The sequence below is a fragment of the Fringilla coelebs genome, assembly GCF_963513975.1.
Source record: "Fringilla coelebs genome assembly, chromosome: 3".
Classification (NCBI taxonomy): Eukaryota; Metazoa; Chordata; class Aves; order Passeriformes; family Fringillidae; genus Fringilla; species Fringilla coelebs.
This window is the reverse complement of record NC_140030.1, coordinates 57,424,558-57,446,563: the sequence shown is the minus strand read 5'-3', so window position 1 is coordinate 57,446,563 and position 22,006 is coordinate 57,424,558. Positions and strand designations below refer to the sequence as shown.

Genomic DNA, 22,006 nt, shown 5'->3' with positions numbered 1-22,006 from the left:
GCACAATGCTTTTGACAGACTTAATCAGTTAAGACCTGGTATTGGAGCAAGAAGGAAAGTAACATTTTGGACTAAAGAGGGAAATGAAACCTCAAAATATCACTTCTACTGTGAAAACAGCAGTGGTCTCACAAGACCTGTTATGTTTGATGCAGTATGTAGTGTTGGCTATTAATACAAAATTATTGATGTAGCCAGGGTGGTTGCAGAGAGTTTCATAAGGTTGTTCTTGTTGGGTATTAGATAGTAAAATGACAACCAGCACATAGTGCAGGGCTCTACCCACATTTGTTTTGCAGGGCAAATGTCTGGGGAAGATTCACTTGCTATTTGAATTACAGGTAAAGGGTGATAATATAAGTAACCTCATGGAGGTAGGAATTCTGTAGTGTTGAATTCCCAGACTTCTTTAAACATCTTCCAGGAAGTGTTCAAATAAAATTATGTGGCAGTCTTCCTGTTCTTCAGTTCCTGTTTTCTAAAATCTGAACTGGCAGAAACCAGGATTTTAGGAAGATTTTATTCTGCTCTTTAGTGTTTGTAGGGCTTCCAGTGAGTGGCAATCTGGTAAATTTTCAGTCTCTTGTTGTGCAGCAAGTATCTTAGTAAAGGCTTATAGTAGTTGCAGAAATATACTCCAAAGAAAATTGATTTTATCAGCCAAAAATATATTACAGTTTCAGAAAAGGTAAAGATTACAGGTAGTTTGAAACCTGGTGTGTTGATCCAGGTTTTCAGTTGTTAAGGCCTGAGGACCCTGAAAATGCTGTTTTACTTCAGGTGTTAATTGTAGCATCTGTAAACACTTAAAATGTGCTGTTCAATGGGATTTTATGTTAACTTACTGTATTGCTTTGGATAATTTTAAGGTGATTACTTGTATTTCTTCCCTGCAGTGAAGATAGTTATTTTCAACATTAACATATTTCAGTACTGAGACTTCCTAGATTAATATTATAGTCACTAATATGTTCTTTATTACAATATCTGAAGTAGGTCAAAGATTCTGCAGGGTGTGGGAACAAAGTCTATGAGGGCAGTATATGAGATTGAAATTAATTTCTAAAGGCTTTAATCCTTATTGTAACATTTTTCCTTCTGTTTGCTAATCAGAGGTGTGGTGCTAGTGGTTAGGCCATTGAAGACATATTTTTGGGCAGCTTATAACAGTCATGTGTTTCTTTCAGCCCGTCTTAATTCATGCCTTGATCAAATGAGAGAAGTTTTGGCAGAGTCCATACCAGAACAAACAATGGTGCAAGCAGTACTGGATACTAAATTTGATGTACAAAAGGCTTTGGATCTTGTGCTTTCACAAGGCAGTAAGCAAAATGTGAAGACCAAGAATAAGGATGCTGTGATTTTAGCAAAGACTACAAAAGGTATATTTAATTGCTTACATTCAAGGTGATTCATTTCTATCTACAGTTTAATTTGGGCTTTACAAACTGTGAAGACACTTATTATTGCAATAGTCATTTCTTGGAAAATGAAAGAAGACTGACTTACTATATGTGTGTTCTAAAACATTTCAAGGAAAGAGCTTTTCTTGAGCGAGAAGTCAAAATAACACCTCAGTGTCAGTTTAAATTCAGACTGCGACCATCTGCAGTTCATGATAGATTTCTCATTTATAATATATGACTTAACTGAATTAATGCATGTCTTTAAGTTTGGAAAGCATCTTTAAATTTTTACTGCTTCTGTTATTTATTTGGTAAACTGATATCTCCCATTCCTTGTATCTCCCTTTTAGGGTAGTGTCTATACAGTAGCTTTTTTTTATTCTGATTTATACTTAAATATTTGTGGTCTTCATTGGCATTCTCTGCTGATTCTTAAAGTTCTTTATGTATTTAAGTAGATACCTGTGATTTACTTGTAGAACATTCCTTACCTTTGGATGACACTTAGTAATTAAATGCCTTTTCATGTTTCTTGATTTTTTTTTTTTTTCGTTGCTGCTGTCAACTTTTAAAAAATGGGATATTTCATTGTGACCGGACTTCCATCTGAAAATTATTGGCTATTGTAAGGTAAGGAGACTTACATTGTTGTCCAGAAATGTGTGTTGATACAGACAGTTTCTCTTGTGCAATAGACAGTTTTGCTGACAACACCAACAAACCTGGGTTTGGAAATTTGACAGCCAAAAGTGATTCAGCTCTTTATTCTTTAACTACAAATTTTGAAAAATCCAATATACCTTCATGTGAAAGGAAAAGATTGAAATCCTCTTCACGTGTTCTGTCATCTGCGTTCAGTGATGATTTGTGTAAAGGATCATTTTGTGCACCTGTGAATAAACAAGCAGAGAAGCAACTACCAGAAAGTGCTAATGCAGTAAGTTTGGTTCCTGACAGTCAAGATGTTTACTCTAGCATAGGAAGTAACCCATTGAAGTGCAAGGAAACACAGGACTTGAAATCCTTGCTGATGCAGAATGTGGTTTGTGATTCTCTGAGTCCTGAACACAGCATTCCACTTGTTTCCTCAAAAACTTCTGATTGTAATAGTAATGCAAATTTTTATAGTCCTCCATGTTTAGGAAGTGCTTTAGGAAACTTGGGTCTTGATAATGAAGTCAGTCATACTATAAATAAAAAGAATGAACTTCTTGAAAATTTTTCATCACTTGCACAAAGTAGAAAGCAAGAAAGCCTCTTTTCAGACATGGCGGCTTCGCCAGTGTTAAGATCTGGAAGTACATCATTGGCTGACTTGCTTCAGGAGCACCAGGAAAGCAGTGCTAGCCACTGCTACTCTTTGGCTGATCTTTACACCCAGTCAACAGCAAGTCTCACTGATAGGAAGTTGGGAACCTCATCATTATCACAACTAGTAAGTCAACCTCAAACTTCAGGCGGGATGCCAGAGCTAACAGGATCTTTGTCTTCTCTAGCCCTTTCTGAAGTTTGTCCAGTAAAGGAGGTTGAGAATTTATCACTCTCAGATTTAATAGCAGAGACTATTGAAATAGCTAAAACTCAGCAAAGGACGGACTTACCCATGCACAATGTAACTGAATTGGGACCCTCCCAAGGAACCAACATTGATTTAAGTGTCCTTGTAAAAAATGCAGGTGTATCTACAGAGAAAAGTGTGGTAGGACAGTCAAATACCTTAAGTCCTGAAACGAAACTTGTAAAAGAAAAACAAGGAAAAGGTTCTGGTTTTGCCAAAACTAACAGAAAACCCAAGAAAGGGCATGGTGGTCTTAAGAGGCAGGATTTGTCCCTTTCGTGGATAAAGGCGCTGCGTGCAAGACCTTCAGCTTTTGCTTTAACCTTGTGCCTCCGTTATCCTCCAAAAGGGTATAAGCAGCGCACAGTTGGGATGTACAAAACTTTCCTATACAGTAGACAAGTACAAGATGTAAAACCCAAGGAAACTGGTCCTACAATTGCCATAACACCGTTTGACTTCAAAACAGCATCACCTGATGATATTGTGAAAGCTAACCAAAGAAAAGCTTTTACAAGACAGTAATGAGGAAAAAAAAAAGGCATCAGTGTTTATATTGAGTTGTATTTAAATACAATATAGGACCTATTTATGACCCAGAGTTGATTTTTTTATTATTTTTTTAATTGATGTATTACGATTGTTGCTGATAGGTAGAAATTTGTATGTGAACTTTTAAAGTGCTGCACTGAATATCCTAATTTTTGCAAAATTTTCACTGACAGTTTAACATTTTTAACTTTTGGGAAGTCTTGAACTCTGCTATACAGATACTGCATGTACAAAATTCTGTAAACACCATTAGACTTCTTGAAATATCACTTTAGATGTTGAAGATACAGTTCATTGGGAAGAACAGTGAATTATTATTTTGTAAAGTAATTTACTTTTGCTATATGTATAGTTTGGGAGCAGGAACCTCAATTTATATTACAACTGTTTTATTAAATGTTCTTAAGGTTAGATTTTCTGATAAAGGTATGTTATTAAACTGCCAGTCTTGTAATGGATGTTTCCAGTCAATGTCATTATTCTATCTTTATACTGATCGCACTATTACAACAGAAATGCCTTTAGTTTTTAAAAGCCTCAAGGACCTCAGGTTTTGACAGTTCTGCTTGTGGTAGTACATGTGTAGTTTTTGATAGGACCAAATTTGTTGGGGAGCAAGCAATTAAATTGTTGTTGTGCCCCATTACTACAGTTAGGTATCAAAATGTGATATCCAGCATTTTAAACCAGCAATTTTATAGGGATGTACATGCTGCATGTATTTCATAAGAAGTTTCCCTAGGATAGTATTGTTTATTCTCAAGCCTTTCAGAGGAGTGCTGAAGTTTCAGTACTTTCAACTGTAGCATGAGAGTCTTTGCTCAATGGAAAAAAAAAATAAGGCAAAGCCTAAGTGCTGTTTGTGTCTGCCTTTTGTCTTTTTTGATGAAAACTTCCTTCAGAAATGGAAATGCATTCTCTTCTGCTCTTTGTATACGTTGCTGTTACTTTGAATCTTAGATGAAAGATCCAAATCTATTCTGGACTTACTATGGTGCCCTATTATTCAAATTAGTAGCTGCATGTATGTTTTAACTTTCCTTTTAGTACACATTACAACCTCTAATATATTTCCAGTGTTATTTGCAGTATTTTAGATTCAGAACAGCAATAAGTTCAATAAAAGATACTGCTACAACTCAAAAAGTGTGTGTTCATAAACTTATACTAAACTTGGCAGCTAGTATGAAACAGTAGATATGACTTTCATCTAGTTTTAATCCAATTTTTTTGAGCATGTTAGGTCAAAAAAAAAAAAAAGAAAAAACCTTTAGGTTTATTCCTGACTTCAGATTGCACTACGATTTTGTTTCTAAATAAAAATAAAACATGTTCCAGTTCTCTCAGGTACAAATTTAATGGTCTGTATATTTTGCTTGTTTGTCTAGTTGATGCATCTGTCACTTAGGACTAAGAGCAGTGTGATCTTTGACCCTGTGAATGAAATTAATGTTTCTTACCCTAATTAATAAAAGTTTTATATAATCACAGTGCTGCAGTGTTTATGTTCCAATTGATGTGTTAATCTATCCTAACATATTTGCAGTTCCTTTAAAGGATTAAATAATACAATCCAGTGTATATACTATGATCTGATAAGTGCATTAGCAGGAGCATAACTGATTTCCTGAGAAGACTTTCTATAGAATCTGGTGGATACTGATTGTACTACTGATTGTTTTATTGATTAATCATAATAGCAAATTCTATTGTGTCAAAAATATGAAGTGCTTTTCAGTGATCTCTTTCTCTGCAGTTAATCCAAGCTTTAACTTCCCCCTGCTTAAAAATCCAAGTCTGTTTTTCCTACTGACCAAAGGGTCTTGTTAGCAGAGTTTGTAATTACACCTCACTTTTCCCAAAATTGTGTGTATTTTTCTAGTAGAGAAATTTTAATTTTTCAACATAAAATATGAGTGCAAAGCTTGGCATCATCATGCCTGTTATATTTGTAGGTGGTTTTGCTTTCCTGTGTTTCAAATACTCCAGAAGACTTCATTGAAGTCAGTAGAGATTTCTAATGCATGTGGGTCCTTTAAAAATGCATAGCTTTGCTTTGACATCTAAATCTTACTTTCTCTGTCTAACTAACTTCTCTTTGGTTCTGGCCTGTTTTCTCATTCCCCTGGCTGCCCCTGTTTGCATAAAACTCCTTAGCATTTGTTATAATTTTAGAGCATGAACTGGACATACAACTAAATATAGGTTCTGTGGGTACCCTTGGAACAAGTGGTAGGGGGCAAAAGAGCATCAGTATTGTATGTTTATCATGGATCTTACTGTGGGATTGTTACCTTAGTAAACAACTTTGGGTCTTGTTAGGCAGCTAGATTTTCATATATAATATAAATTGGCATTTGACTGGTGTTAGTGGTCATGAAGGAGCAGTGTGTGCTGTTCAGTGTGTAAACAGCAGGGGAGGGATTTTTCCTCAGTTTGCAATCCTGAATCCTGAAGTGAGCCTTGAATTAATACAGATCTGCAGGCTAAACATTGGAGAGGGTAGCTAAGTGGTAGATTAACCTGAATTCCAATTAATTTTCAGCAGAGATTTATTTTCATGCCTAGACAATTTTATAGTTTTGTTTTTCTAAGCAAAAAGTATTGTGCCACTATATTTGCTTTTTAAATTAAACAGGTATTTTAATAATTTCCTTAATTATTCCTTTAATTATTTACTGAGAATGAGGTATATGGTATCAAGGGTAGGTTTAATTGTGTTAGAATACTGCATGCTTTGGTATGTGGTATTTTTGTGTAGCAACTGTGTTTGGCCTTTGCACTGAAGGGTTTGTGCCTAATGGCAGTTAGAATTCTAGTAAACTAAATCTGCCTGTGTTATCCTTGACATGGTGAGCTTTTTTTTCTTAATTTATGTATGTAATCCCCCCTCATTTTGCAGCTATTGTCTATCTTTGGCTAATATGGGTTAATTGTGTTACTTGTTTTGGAATTCACCTATTAACATTGCAAAATACTTATCTGTGTTCGCATATAAACAGAAAAAGATAATATTAAACTGCATAGATGTACTACTGCTATGTACTCTTAAGGCATTTAGTACATCAAATCTATTTTGTGCATAATTTTTATATGGCTGCTGACTATTTTTAATACAAAATTAATTTCTGGATGTTGCTTTATGTATGTAAATAAAATGCATATTATTAAAGGACTGAGTTAATTACAATTTCTTGTTAACTTACCTGATAGAAATAGAGTTCAATGTTCTGTAATGTTTATGTCTGTTGTGGAAACAGACTCCAGTTCTTGTCCACATTTGCACGGACATTCTTTGCACAGAAGATTCCTTTGGAGAAAGTAAGGCAAAATCTATTTGGACAGTTCTCAAGATCTTAAGTTTCAGATGCAGCAAACTGCTTGAATTTCTAGAACTGTTGCACAATAGTATTTCAAAATGTTATTTCTCAGAGGGTGAGAATTGGTGCAGGGGCATAGTCTTTGCAGTCTTGTGTTTTGCCCTATTTCCTTACTGTGCCATTCAAAAACATTTTTCTATAATCTGTAAACAGTTTCTGAAAATCTGCACTTATGCAAACTAGTACTGCAGAAAAGATTTGTATGAAGATTGAATATGGCTTGTCTTTTTATGAAGCATATATACTTCATTACAGTGCGATTATACAGGGGCAGTAGTTCATACACGAGCTAGAGTTATACAGACAGTCACGTATTTTTCAAATCTAAAGTACTCAACTTCTGAAATTTTTAAAGTGTTTTTATATTAGGTTTGATTATAGATCAATATTTCAAGCAAATATTTCATCCCATTGTAATTCATGTAGTAAAGGTAAACTTCCTAAAGTGCTGAAAGGGGATACTTCTCCATTTTTTGGGTTGTTGGTTTTTTGTTTTGTTTTGGTTTGGTTTTTTTTTTTTTTTGGATGTGGGGTTTTTTTTTGTTTGTTTAGTTTTTGGGGGTTTTTGGTATTTTTTTAATAGAATTGAATTTTTATCGTTATCTTTTTTTTTGTTTCATTTTGTTTTAATGTAGACAACTAATGAACTTAGATTTTATGTTCAATTTACTGCATCGAAACTTCTAACTAGATGATAGGAAATGACATTAGTCGAAGTCACCTATCTGCACTGGAGAAAAATGTGAGGAAACAAAAAGCCAATGGTGATTTATTTATTTATTTAATCACACTCTTGTCTTCCCAAATTTCTATTTCAATGCAGTTCAATAAGAATGGGTCTCCATTTAGTATTGCTGTATTTTGCAGCAGTTGCTCCTTTGTGTGGTCTGTTCAAGTACACCATATTACCAAAAAGTAAAAGCTAATTGCAGTTTGTGATTTTAGGTAATTCTTGAGATGAACTGTCTGTATGAATCTGCTTATCAGCTTCTAGTGTCATCATGGAAATGTTCTTTATCTGGTTTGTGGATTCGTTAGATTGCATGCTTAAAAATGGCCCATTAGAAACAATTGTCGGTGACTTCTGAGGTATGCCAGTAGTTTGTTGCTCAAATAATTGATTAGTATGCTTAGTGTCGGTAGGATTCCTTTAGAAAATTACCCATTGTCCTATAAGTTTCTGGTACTAATAAGACCAGAAGATGACTTAGAACCTGTAAAATTGTTGTAGAGATTGTTGTTTAATCTGTAGAGATTAAAATGATATTTGAAAGAGAATCTTTGAACCATTTCTTAAGAATTAGACTTATGAAAACATAATGAAAAATATTTTACTCTTTTTATAATGAGATTATGGAGATTTTAGAGAAGAGTTGCTTGTGAAGTACTTACTCATCATCAGTGAGGTCCCAGCTGGCTGGAAGCTGGTGAGCATTGTCCCGATTTTCAAGATGGGTATTAAGGGAGACCTCAGAAACTACCGGCCCATCAGTCTCACTTCAGTGTCTGATCAAGTTAACGAAAAGATTTTCCTTGGAGGTATTGAAAAACATCTGAAAGACAACACAGTCAGTGGTCACAGCCAGTATGGCTTCATGAAAGTTCTGTCTGATTTTATTAAAAGGTAACCTGTCTAGTCGGCCAAGAGAATCCAGTTGATGTTACTTTTTGGATTTCAGTAAAGATCTAGATACTGTCTCTCACAGGATCCTTCTGGACAAAATGTCCAGCATGCAGCTGATTAAACACATTGTGAGATGGGTGAGCAGCTGGCTCATGGATCAGGCACACAGGTTTATAGTGACTGAGGTGACATCAGACATATCTAGTGAGGCTCCATCCTTGGCCCTGTGCTCTTCAACATCTTCATAAATGACTTGGACACAGGACTGGAAGGGATAATGTGCAAGTTTACAGATGATGGAAAATGTGGAGGAGCTGTGGACTCCCTTGAAGGCAGGGAGGCCCTGTAGAGAGACCTCAATAAATTGGAGAGTTGGGCAGTCACCAGCCAGTGAAGGTCAACAAGGGCAAGTGTCAAGTTCTACACCTGGTGTGAGAGCACCCTGTAAAGGAAGTATGTACAGACTGGGAAATGAGAGGCTGGTGAGTAGTTCCATGTAAAGGGACCTGGGGGTCCTGGTCAGTGGCAAGCTGAACACGAGCCAGCAGTGCCCTGGCAGCCAGGAGAGCCAACCCTGCCCTGGGGGGCATCAGGCACAGCATGGCCAGCCAGGCAAGGGAGGGGATTGTCCTGCTCTGCTCTGAGCTGGGGTGGGCTCACCTCCAGTGCTGGGGCAGTTTTGGGTGTCATAACAACATTAAACTACTAGAGAGCATGCAAAGAGAGCATGGTGAAGGGCCAGGAGGGGAAGCTGTGTGAGGAGCAGCTGAGGTCACTTGGTCTGTTCAGCCTGGAGGATTCTGAGGGAAGACCTCATCCCAGTCTCCAGCTTCCTCATGAGGGGAAGAGGAGGGGCAGACACTGATCTCTGTGGTGACCAGTGAGAGGACCCGAGTGAGTGGCCTGAAGTTGTGTCATGGGAGGTTTAAGTTGGATATAAGAGAAAGGTTCTTCACCCAGAGGGTGACTGGGCACTGGAACAGACTCCACAGGGAAGTGGTCACAGCACCAGCCTGCCAGAGTTCAGGAGGTGTTTGGAGGATGCTCTTGGGCACATGCTATGACTCTTGGGGTTGGTGCTCTGCAGGGGCAGGTGTACTTGGTCCTTGTGGCTCCCTTCCAACTCAGAATATACTGTGATTTTGTCAGTGTGTGGAGGTAATAGCTGATGAAGATGGATTTTGATAACTTGAGTAGTTTTATCCATAACATGGAAGAATGATAGCTTAATTCTGATTTCTCTTTTTTGACTGGTGGCATATGTTCTTGACATGTGTAGCATTTCTCTGGTGTCCTTTGTTCTGGTATTAGTGATATTCAGAGATTGCAATTTGAAACAGTCTTGTAGTAAGTTGTTCTCAGCATAGTCCAGACAAGAAAAGATTTTTGTTTCAGGAAATGTAGCTGGTATTTATGGATTCTCTGAGAAATCTTTCTTAAAATTCAAATTTCTGAAAAGTATTTATGTGAAAATGGTACCCTCGGTGAAAAATATCTGCATTTTCGTTTAATTTCTTCATGTTGTTTTTCTAGCTAAGCTACATTTTAATTTCTTTTTGCTTGTGTTAGTGTTACAGAACAAACAGATACTGGTGAGCAAGGTTCTATTCCATTTTAGGCACCATTAACGGAATTGTTAACCACTTTATGACATTAAAATTTTTGATTTTAGTGATGCTTGAGCAAGAAAGAGGTCAGGTGTCTGTAAATGTGCAGTCCTTGCAGGAAATAAAAAGTGCTGCGAACTGAGTCTGTTTGGTTTGGTTATTGTTGGGGCAGCAAGGAATCTAGAGCTGAGCTGTCTTTGTAGTGGCACTGGCTATTTTTTTAAATGGTAATTTCTCAAGAATAGCACTAAGAACCAAGGTCTATTTTTATAAATATTTAATAAGAAATAAACTTCACAGTAGAGAGTTAAAGTTGAAAGTAAGGCACAGGAAGTTGAAAAGCCTTACTCATGACATGCCAGATAATCTAGGAATAGAGCACATGTCTCAAGTCTAGGTTTGTAGATATAGGGCTTTGCTATTTTCTTTTCTTATAGAAAAGCAGTTAATAGATATTTATAGAGAAACAGGAATTTCTTCACTGACATGTATCTTTGGTTTATGCTTTTTATTAATTCTGCATTTATTCAAGATTTTGACACAACTGGTAATACAGTGTGGGCAGTTTCAAGAAAAGAACAAATAAAATTGGCTGGTGCTTCCCTTGCATTTTGTTAATGTTTCTTTTCATTTTCTGATTTTTTTTTTGCCTCTTCTGTATAAGTATCTTCCTTTATTTTTGCTTTACACCATAGCAGTCAAAAACGAAAAAAATCACACAAACATCACCACAATGTGACTTGATGTAATTAGCTCTTTCTTCTCAGTTGAATGTGGCAAGCTTTGGTTTTGGTTCAGAATGGTACATGTTTCTCTTTCCATGGACAAGTACTTACTTGTTTTCTGTCCTTTTATGTTGTGATGGTCATTGTGATAGTGGTTACTTCTTAGTGAAAGTGTCAGAATGCAATTATTGTGCTTTAACAGGTAACATTTATCACTTCTGGTTGTGGTTAATGGACAAATGAAGTTGGGAGCCTTCAATGACCAAAACAACCAAGCAAAACTAGACAAACTGATACTTTTGGATTTTATTTATAGGGAGAATTCCAAAGAAGAGCAAACTTTCAGTAGTTTAATGGTGATGTACCATATATTTTCATTAGCTTTAGATTTCCTCATGTTTTATTGCCATTTATTGTATTAGGCTCTGATGCTTTGATTTTGCTAATTTGAAAATCCATTGTTTATACATTGGTAGCTGAAATTTTTATTCCCATCTTCAGTTGGATGTGGTAACTTTTGTGAAACATTACAATTCTCAAATTCCTGCTGTAGAGGTGAGGACCTGTTGTACTTAATTATATTCAGATATGTTCTGTCTATGACAAAGAAAATGTGTTCTTTTCTCAATGGAAATGTTTGAAATCTGACATGATGTATCTTAAATCATGGAAAGAAAATGAGAATTTAAGACTTCCGTGTTTTGGGTAAGAAAAATATATACACAGACTTTGCGAAGTTACTGAATCTTGACACGGAGGTACTGTGTGGGTTTTAGAAAGGAAGTGGCTTATTTCAGGGAAAAATGTGTCACCAGCAATGAAAAGCTTTTTAAAATCCTTTGAAATACATTTTTTAGATTCTCCTCATACATACTGTACACCTACACTGGAAAAAGTGACACTCCAGGCTTTTTCTGAGTTTTCCTATATGGTACTCTAACACTAGTTTGGTTTACTTTTGTTAGGACAAAGTGTAAACCAATACAAAGTCATTTCCATAGTTGACTGTATCATGTATGAAAATTGGGTGTTTTGCTTGGAAGCTAAGAGAACTTGGATGAAACGAAAAATTATTGTGTCCTTTTTACAGTGTCCTATCTCAGTCCATTTAGGTCACGGTAAAGATCAAGTAGCAACCAAGAAAACTTGGTTTTCTCAGTGTCTTTAGAAGGTAAAGTGAAGAATTTACTAAATTCTCAGATGGGATTGCTGGATTATTGGGAATGTACGATTGGAGTCAGATTTTTAAAAAAATCCTGTTTTAAGGATGAATTAATCACTGCTGCTGTAGTGCTGTCATGTATCAATTTAAAGATTGTAAATGCTGCCTGAAGCTGTACTTCAAGTTGTATCAGAGGAGTACTCAAAGTGAGGGAATGCTGTTGGGAATGCTGACATGGTAGTGTTTTTGCAGCTGAAAACTAATGCATTTCAGCTCTAGAAACTAGTAAGACATCTAAACATTAGAAGTGGCATATCCAATCCAAAATAGTGGGAGCAAAAGAAGCAGACTAAAATACATTACCTACTGGTAAAAAGGAGCTTGAGTGCTAACAGGAAACCTGGGAAAATTCAGAAAATAAGTTAAGAAGTAAAAGCCAGGATGGTGTAAAAGTGCAGGCTTTAAACACAAAATTACTTCACAATGTCTGTTTATGCTAGGGGTCTTTCACTACAAATACTGTTCCTTCCCTAGGAAACTTGTGTCAACAATGCAAATTTCATCTCTGTACAGTCTTCTGGATGTGTTTCTTCAGTTTTGTGGATGATTCAGAATTGTTACAAAGCACATTGGTTCCATAGTCTAGTGTATTATGGCACATATATGTCAGACATAACAGAAATGCCACCACTTGTGGGACTCTATTTACACTGAACTGTGACAAGGTATCACCTGTTTTTCATCACCTCAGCTTCTATGTTCACAGCCTTTCAGTCTTCAGCGAGGACACTTACAAATATGTAAAGTGCCAGTTTCCTCCCTTCTGTTATACTTGTGATGGTTGAAATGGCCATTAAAATTAAAACTCATGAGTCCACTGTCAGAAATTAATGCTTAAAATGCCAAAAGCTTGGAAAACTAGCTGACTTTATTGTGGAAAATAAAGTGTCTGCAGAAGTTGTAATGCCATATTGTCAAAGACATGCAAGAGCTTTGACTGCTTGTTGCTTTAGTTCTTTTTCTGTTTCTTTCTGCCTATAGAAGCTCACCCTAAGTGGAAATTTTGTATCTAATTAATTCCAAAATATGAGTTGAAGTTATTTTGGGTACTCCTTGTTGGAGTCCTTGCTGCAACTTTTTGTGGTTTTAGAATCACATTTTCCTATTTTTAATGTTTTCCTCTTCCCTATTGCTGACCCACATAAACAGGAAAATTACTAACTTTGCTTGTCCACTAGGCAAGACAGCATAACTGTGCTTGAGTTGAAAAATAAAGGGAAAAAAGTGCCACCCAAAAATCTTAAATAAACACTTTTCAAGACAGAAATGTGCTTTAAATTTTATGCTTTTGATGCTATTTTTATGATAACATGTATGCAAGCAAACTATTGCAAGATTGTAGATGCTATCTGTGTGCTTACAGGTGCTACTGTAAATGTGAAGTGTAGAGAAAAACATGAAGCAATGAACTTGAGTCCCTGTGAGGTTCCTTCTCATGACGGAGTAAAATGCACTGCTTCAGGCTGGCAAATGAAATTTTTCTGGTGTTGATTTGCATCTGATAAATCTTCCAAAGCTTGTCTAAAACTATAGGCTGTACTTTACTATATTCAATTTTGCTTCTAAACTCAGATATGCAGCTTTTTATAAATCCATTTGTGTCTCTGAACTGTTTTGGCAATGGAGAATAGAGCCTCCAGTGTTATGTTTCACATTACATATATATATAGGTTGTTATTTTCTAAATATGGTTCTCTTTTTCAGATTATAGTAATATTAGGTTTTAATTTTTTCTAGTCTTGATTAAGCAAGTTCATCTTTGATAATGCTGGAAATCAGATAAGTTTGGCTGACACCATATGAGTTCATAGGAAAATGTGGAATAAATAAATTTTCAGTGTAATAATATATATATAAGTATTGCAAGTATAGATAAGTAATGCAGATAATGTAAAACATGCTGTAGTTAAAAAGAGAAAGCATTCTTATGTTGAAATATGGTGCAATTTTTATGATTTTTTCCTAAATTTTAACACAGAAGTAGGGTTTTTAAAGTTGAATTTCGTGTTTCTCAAATGTGTGCTGCTGTGCATGTCAAGTAGCTTTTTTGTACCTTGCTTACTTCAGTTTGGCCAGTATCTGTGCTCTTCCTTGCAGTGGTTTCCCTGATAAGTACAGTTAGAGCTTAATTCTAGGATTTTGTATCAGTTAGCCACTCAAAGGTCTACTGTCAACTAAATTACCAAATTAATGGTACGTTCTCTAAATCCTTAGCAATGTTCAATGTTTCTGGTAGCATACATAATATATTCCTTACGGAAATATGTCTTTCTGGTATATAATCTGTTGTAACTAGGTGTTTGTACAAACTGCACAGCAGTGGTCCAGGAAAACTTCATGGCTTTTCAGAAAGCTTAAGATTAGTCTCTAAATTTGTAGTAATAGTTGTGTGAACTTTTTTCAGTTAAGTATTTTCTGCTAATATGTTGGTTTTGATACTGTGGAGGTTCTGGACTGCAGATAAATTAAGGACCTTTGATCAGCCTACTGCATTGATGCAGCTTAAGTTTGGTTTGCAAGTTAAATTCAGAGATCTTTAACAGTTTCACACCTAGCATTCGAATATTCTTTGGATTACCAGTAAGATATTTAAATAAGAAAGAATGCTGAAGTTGTTTGTTGTGTTTTTTTTTTTTCCTTTGTATTTTTATTAGCCGTTGCTTCCTTTTCATTTCTGCCCTTCCTCAAATGTACTCTATTTATGAACAGGACAAGATGACAGTGTGGTGAACTAATTATGTTTATTTAGGGAATGAGTAGGGTGCTTTCCATTAGAATTAAAGGAAGTAGCAAAAGTAGATGTTGAATGAAGCCTGTTGATCTTACACTGAAGACATACAGAAAATTTCACAAAAACAAACTAAAAGAAAATGACGTGACAATTAAGTCCATGTATCCCTTTGACACTTTTAAGTAGTATCAAACTTCTTTATCTGAGAGTTTCTAACTCAAGTTTTGAGAATGTGGTCATCCTCTCCTGTAGACATATATGGTTATTACTTGTCTTTTGTTAAAGCTAGCTGCTGTTTGTGTGTGTGATAATTGAACTTTCACCTGTGTAGCACTGAGGACAAAACTGAGATTGCACTCTTTCTTTCCAAAAGGCTGGAGTTGCTCGAGTTTAGGAGGTATGTGCAAAAAAAAAAAAAGTGTCCTTTACAGCGCAGGAATATCTGCAGAGTCTACCAGCAAGAGATATTAGTGGTGTAGCTAGTAATATCAGAAAAGCTGAGCTTTGAATGCCAGTAGTAAAACAGAATAAAATACTGGTTCACCAGCATTGTTATGAGTAGTCAAAGTCTCTTCCAGTTGTGAGCAGTCACATGTGGAACAATAGCACAACTTCACAACAATAGCACAACAATAGCACAACTTCACATACCCCATTATGTTATGACAAATTACCAAGAACTAGCAGATAGGAGTGCGACTAGACTTGAAGCCTCATTTCCCTTTGTTTCTTTTCTGATGTTTCACAATAAGTGGCACGTAATATTGTGAGGGGAAGATGTTTAAAGTGGTATCTAATAAAAAATAGGGAAAGCATTCTGCTAAATAATAGCACATTGTGAAATGTAATCTCTAGTAGTGAACTGTAGATTTTGAGCATATTGTAACATATTGATGGTGCACCTACAACCTTTGGTTCATGATGTAAGAACACTGAAAATAAAATTAGGCTGGAAGGAGGAAATCTTAAATGTTTTCTCCTGGTATTATGTTTTTAAAATTGAATGCCTCTAGAGTACTTAAACTGTCCCATCTACATATAAATAATTTGTAAATGTAATATTAAAAAAATAATTTTAGGCTGAAAGTGTTAAACTTTACTTTGCTTTTCTGAAATTTCTAGGGAGGAATTGTGATCCTGCAGTTATTTTTTTAACTGCCCCACTTAATATGTTGATGTTGAGTAATAATGCAAAATTGAACCAATAGCATGAAACATCATCCCTTAATCAGAAATCTTGGAAGAGTTAAGGTGGGGAAGAGTAGGTTGATCAATATTAGTGTTATTTGGAGAAAAAATGCAAAGGAGAAACAGCACCTTGTTAATTATTTTTCTTGGTTCTCTTAAATGTTTTTGCTTCATTATTTTACATTTAATCCTAGTACAAGAAGCACTGTCGAAGGGTGTATGTTCACTCAGAATGTTTCTTTTGAACAGATTGTGTGAATTGTTTAACTTGACCTAATTTGTATGTGCAAATATCAATGTATTTTAGTTCCTTTTGTGTCTGATTTGTTGTTTCTTAACATTTACTCTTTCTGAATGGTATAAATTTGAATATTTTACATTTTTAGCTTCAGAGTGATTATTCAAGTGGCTTTTAGATGTATGCATTTAACTGCTAAAGATTGAATTTTTAAAAATAAACTCAGTTAATCTGTTATTTAACTTTTTACAAGATTACACATTTTCAGTTGCCTAAGTTTTGGATATTAACAGATTAGTTGGAATAAGACATTTTGGATAAGAGATTAGTTGCAATAGCAAAAGAGGTAGGATTTTCAAGTTACAGTACCTTTGAGCTATTCTGTTTTGTAAAACTGTGAATACCATCTTTCCTACTCTATTGTATTTGATTACATCTCTGTTAATTAGGAGCCTATCAGCTCCTAGGTCTGGGAGTTGTGTATTGATGCCTGTAACCTATCAGAGGTACCTTTTCCATCATTCATGTGTATTATTAGTTAATGTAAGCTATTTACAGTAGTTAGATATTTACCTTACGTAAATTTCCATTGAAAATGAAAATTCCATTCATTGAAAATAAAAATTCGCATTTTCTTGGGGACATATGGGCAGGCCCTGTTCTGCTAGATTTCTTTAAAATGGAAAGCGAGTATTAGGTGTAACGTCTTAGCTTCTATTTCACTTGTTATTCTTGGGTTCACTGAGCTAGCAGCCTTGCATAGAATACAGCTGTTTCTGAAGGTGAGCTTGTTAGACTGTCAGTCTTGTGTTTTACTGGGTTTATCTTCACTGGAGCCTGCCGTCCAGCATCATTACTTCCATTCTGGTTAATACTGTCAGCTTTTTCCTTGTCAGTTTCCTCAGTTTATTAAAATTGCTCCTGATCAAGAAACCCAAACACTAAACATTATCTTTTGGCAGTTTGGAAAATGGCTGTGTCTAATTTATTTGGTCAAAGTAATACCTTTTAATGATTTTTATTTGGGGATTTAAAGTAACATACTTGTTTTCACTGTATTAGAGAGAGGTTTTTTTGTTGGTAATGATTTATTTTTGTGTTCTTGTATCTAATTGTAGTTTTCAATATAGAGAACCATAATACTTTTGGTACATTTTTCACATTATGACTGTTAAGAATATTTATGTTTCAGAAGAAAAAGTTCGGGAACTTTATTCATCTTTGTTCGTTAGTATCTCATTCCTCTGTAGCAGTTTTGTTTCTTAGTGAAAGCAGCACAATGCCCTGAAGGAATTCTTCTTGAGTTCAGATCTCCACTATGGCTATGGACTGTGGAATTCAAGAGGCATTTAAGTATTTGTAGCAAAAATGCAACTTAGGTTTGCTTTGAGTTCTGCAAATACTGAACACAAAGTTGATTTAGAACTGAGGCTCACACCCAAACCTGGTTAGTAGTTATAGTGAAATGCTTTTTAGTGGGAAGGTTGTCTCTTGCTTAAGTAGAAGAAAAAAGCCCCCCCCAAAACATCAAGAGTCTGAACATATACTGTGCTGTGGGTGATACCCATATCATCTACAGTTTCTGTCAGGTATAGTAAAGACTTTGTAATTAGTTTTGCCACATCCCTGAGAAGTACCCTAACTACTGGCTTGGGAAGATGTCTCCATCCATGTGAGTAGGAGGTGGTGGGCATGGCAAGGACGATCCAGAAGTCAGTTTCATCAAACCAAAGCAAAACCCCTTGAAACAGAAACTGCTCCATATAATGTACTTCCATCTATTCAGTTCCATTTTTGCTGGCAATCCTACCCTTCCACTCCTACTCTCTTTACCTTTAATAAAATTCTAGTAAATACTATTTCTTCCTTTATCTTCATTATAGGTAAAGCTTTCAAAATGGGAGTATTTGGCTGACTTTTTGTAAAATATGTAAGTAGAATGTCTATTCTTTTGTCTTTTTAAGGGAAAAAACTCCACAAACTGAAAGGGGACATCTCTGAGGATTTTCTGTTTGATTACCATAACCTTGCAGAAATGCAGAAGTCAATGTCAGTCAGTGAGTTTCTCCCTTGTACTCATGAACAACTCCTAGTTTTTTTGATTAAATGCATTTGTATTTCAATTTACAGTAGGGGATGGTCATGTGTGCACAGTATTGCTGTACTTGTTTTGTATTTTTTTTTTCTTTTAACCTATACTCAACCTGTTGAACACTTGCTTCTTTAAAATCACATCTTAATAAGCCCCTGAACTGCTTTTTTCAGTAACTGAAAAATTTTTTATATGTGATTAGGCTTTTGGCCTTCTGAAGCCACCAGTCTTCCCCTCTGAAATGTACCTTGTGCTGTGGCATTGCCTTATGCTGTCTGCATTGCCAGCCCTGAAGTCATGGAGAGGATCTGGTGTGATTGTAATGTCACCAGCAGAGAGAGAGGGTTGAGAATTCAGAGAACCTAAATTGAAAGAAGGTTTTAGTTAGTCCTGCCTACAAGTTCTCACCACATAAAACTTCTGCATTTTTCTGGAACTTAAAAATGCTAGAAATATTTACAGATTAAACAGTTGTGTAGGGCTAGTAAATACATTTTCTTCTGCAACTTTAGAATGCTATCTCATTAAGTTTCAGGAGAAAATTTGCAGAATGGTTGTGGAAAAGTTGAACAAATGTAAGATGATTTTACTGTCTAAATACTGTCAGATTGCTTCTATGTTTTTTGTGTTCATTGTTCTTAAACTTCTGTTTCATACTGAAGTAGTTTTAGTGCATAAATAAAAGTTGTGCATCAGGAAAGCTTTCTTTCTGTAAAATGCCTTGCCCTCCTTCAATACAATCAACAGAAATGTTCTTGCATAAATAATGTCAACATGTAAAGGGTATGGTGTTTCTGAATTATCTGAATGATGTGCAGATAGCACCATCCTCTGGCATTATAACATCAGTTATGAATTAAACCTGAAATTGCTATTTGTTATTTTTGGAAATTTGATATAATTGTAGTAGAATGTACATGCTGTACTTTCAGTTTTACATACTCATTTTGGGCCAAGGTTTAACAGAAATTCTGGTAATTTGCATGGACTCTGTGTTCTGTTCAATTAAGTGACTGGCTTAAGGGGATACCTTTTTAGGGTTATCCTGCCCATAGTGCTGACTCTGCTCTTTACGTGACCATTTATGGTAGGAAGTTGCACTTCAGAAATATCAGACTGAGCTTTTTGTAAATCTCAGTGAAAGACAATTCACAGTCATTTAAGAAGAATTCGTTGAGTTAGAAAACACCACCAACGACTTATGGTTGTGTATCTGGGGGAGAGTAAAGGTGCTGTTACAGAACAGCTGCAAATATCTAATAAATTATTTTTGCAGGAGATCATAGCTTCAGTTACGGATTGAGAATGGGTATCGTTGGCATTGCTAGAATGCAGAGCAATACACCTCCCACAAATTAGGTTTCAGTAGTTACAGGATGAGTTGTGCTGAGTTACGGTCATGTGAAGGACTGAATTTTAGTCCATTGAGCTAAAAGGCGTAGGTATGAGAAATATCACAGGCACATCCTTTTGAAAAACTTGGTGGATGAGAAAGTTGCTGTTTTGGTAGTTGAGTTCCTATTGGACCTTTACATGTCGGAAACATCAAAAGGAGACAGGCGATGTTTGGGTTTTCTCGAAAGGAAAACACGCACCACCCCCCAGTCTGCCCTTCTGCGCAGGAGATCTCCGTTCTTCTACAGGGGAGGTGTTGGCTTAGTGAAACTGGAAATCTTAAGAGTTTTGCTATAGCATCAGTGCCTGTCTTTCCCTTAACAGATGAGCCATGAATGCAAACCGGACTAATTATCCATGTTTCTGGAAAGACTGTACCAATAGTCTGCATATAGAACTGGTCTGTGCATTTCTTTTCTGTCATGTGTTACTTATAATTTCATAAAAATTGGAATGTTGATTTAGGCATCCAGATATTGAGACAAACAAGTTTAAGTTGTGAAAATGCTGAAACTTCCTAGTAGTAATAGACCTAAGTAAAATCTTTTATATAAAAGTATACACTGTTCTCTGAGATGTGTTTCTGGCAACATTAGATATTCGAAATGAAATGTGCACAATTCGATGGAATGATTGCAGTAAGGAGTCACTTGGAAAAAATAACTTTAATAGGTAACATTAATTTTGTACTGCTTGCAGGCTTGACTGTGTGTAAATTAAATAAGTCCTGATGGCCAGAAAATTCTCACAGGAAGATGTTTCAGGTGAGAAGAGCAAGAGAATGCAGCTGTAACTGACTGCTGGATTCTGTATCATTTGGCTTCATTCGGGGAGGTAGTATTGATGGCAAGAGACATGGTGAGACTCCAGAAATTTTGGCTATGTTTCAGACAGGAAAGAAAATGTTGCCTTGTTATAACACATTCCACTCCATTCACTTCAACCTGATCTAACATCCATGTCTGTGTCCCTCTAATCCTCTGACTTATCAGTTGTGTTCAATTTTTTTATCGAATTTGTCTTTGTGCCCTAAATGTATTTATTTCCTGATGTTATTCCACATTTTTTATTGCAGTTCCATTTTTTCCTACTTCATAATTTCAAACTCCTTATCTAGCAATTCCCAGTTTCCTACCTATTTTTCCAATAATTGGCCATTATTATTTTCCATGCTTGCTCTTTTCCAGGCATACTTTGCATTTGCTTTCAGTTCTGCTCATTTTCTGCTTCCTTTGTTCATGTTTAGCTTTGCATGTAACTTGTCATTGTGTGTGGCCTCTTAGTTTCTCCTTATACAGTTTTTCCTCAGTTTAGGTTGTTCACTAATACTGTAGTTGTTTTTTTTTCCCATGCTCACTGTGTCACTGTGTTTTATCTTCTCTGCTTGACTGATTTTCATTCTTCATGTTCTTGATAATCTGTGTGTCTTATTGCTTACCTGTTCTCACTATATGGTTTTTTCCTCTTGCCCTCCAGTTTTGTTTGTTTTTATGATGTATCCAGGACAGATTTATGCCTCCAGTTTATTGTTATGGTAGGAAACTATGGAGACCACAGGAGAGGTAGAATTCGAGTTCAGGTGACACTGTTGTGTCCAGCCTGGATAAAAACAGTTGTAGCAGCTACTTACTGAATGTTGATGAAGTGTTTCAGGGATTTAGTTTTTAAAACTTAAACCATAAGAGCATGGGCAAACTGTTTGCTAAAGCAAAATCAAGTGGGTTTTCAGAATGTGGAAAGATCACTTGGTGGATTTAGTTTATGCAAATAATACCTTCCTTAGGTGCCATTTTTAAAAACTTTGTTGTATCTTTTATCTTCCAGTTTGTTTGTTCTCCCTGTTTGGAAGTAAAAAAAAAAAAAAAAAAAAAAAAGTGAGGCAGGAGCCTCACTTGAACAAATTAATTTTTGGACTAGTGATGTCAACTTGCTCAAAACTGCAAACATTGAAAGTAAAGCCAGAGAGGTGAGGAGTGCCAGCTGGCTGTAGCAGGCTGGCTGTAGCAGGCTGCCAGCCCTTCTGACTGTGGCTGCTGCACACACAGTTGTTGCAGCTGCATGTTGTGAGGCAAACTTTTCTGGAACTTCAGTCTTGGGACGGCAAGTTGTGCTGTTTGTATGTTGTGGATCCCAGAAAACTGGTCCATGATGGACAGACTCAGGAATATCACCACTCAAGAACCTGCTGTATCTCTCTTCCCTCTTGTTGTATCAAACCAAAAAAGTTCTTATAGTTAGGTGCAAGTGAACATTTGTATTTTCAGCATTTTCAGTGAAAATGCCTGCTC

At 36.0% G+C, this 22,006-nt stretch overlaps 1 protein-coding gene across 2 annotated transcripts in view; it reads left to right on the top strand.

The window, feature by feature from the left end:
* The window catches only part of HBS1L (HBS1 like translational GTPase), a 59,288-nt gene that overhangs the window by 5,635 nt on the left and 31,647 nt on the right, over positions 1-22,006 (top strand). Inside the window, exons 4-5 of one of the 2 annotated variants that reach the window (XM_084203170.1) lie at positions 1,188-1,382; positions 2,042-5,289. In XM_084203170.1, coding sequence (XP_084059296.1) covers positions 1,188-1,382; positions 2,042-3,489 — 1,643 coding nt within the window. In that variant the 3' untranslated portion in view covers positions 3,490-5,289. Of the gene's footprint in view, positions 1-1,187; positions 1,383-2,041; positions 5,290-22,006 lie in introns of those variants that run through there. The other variant, XM_084203169.1, reaches the window with a different exon arrangement.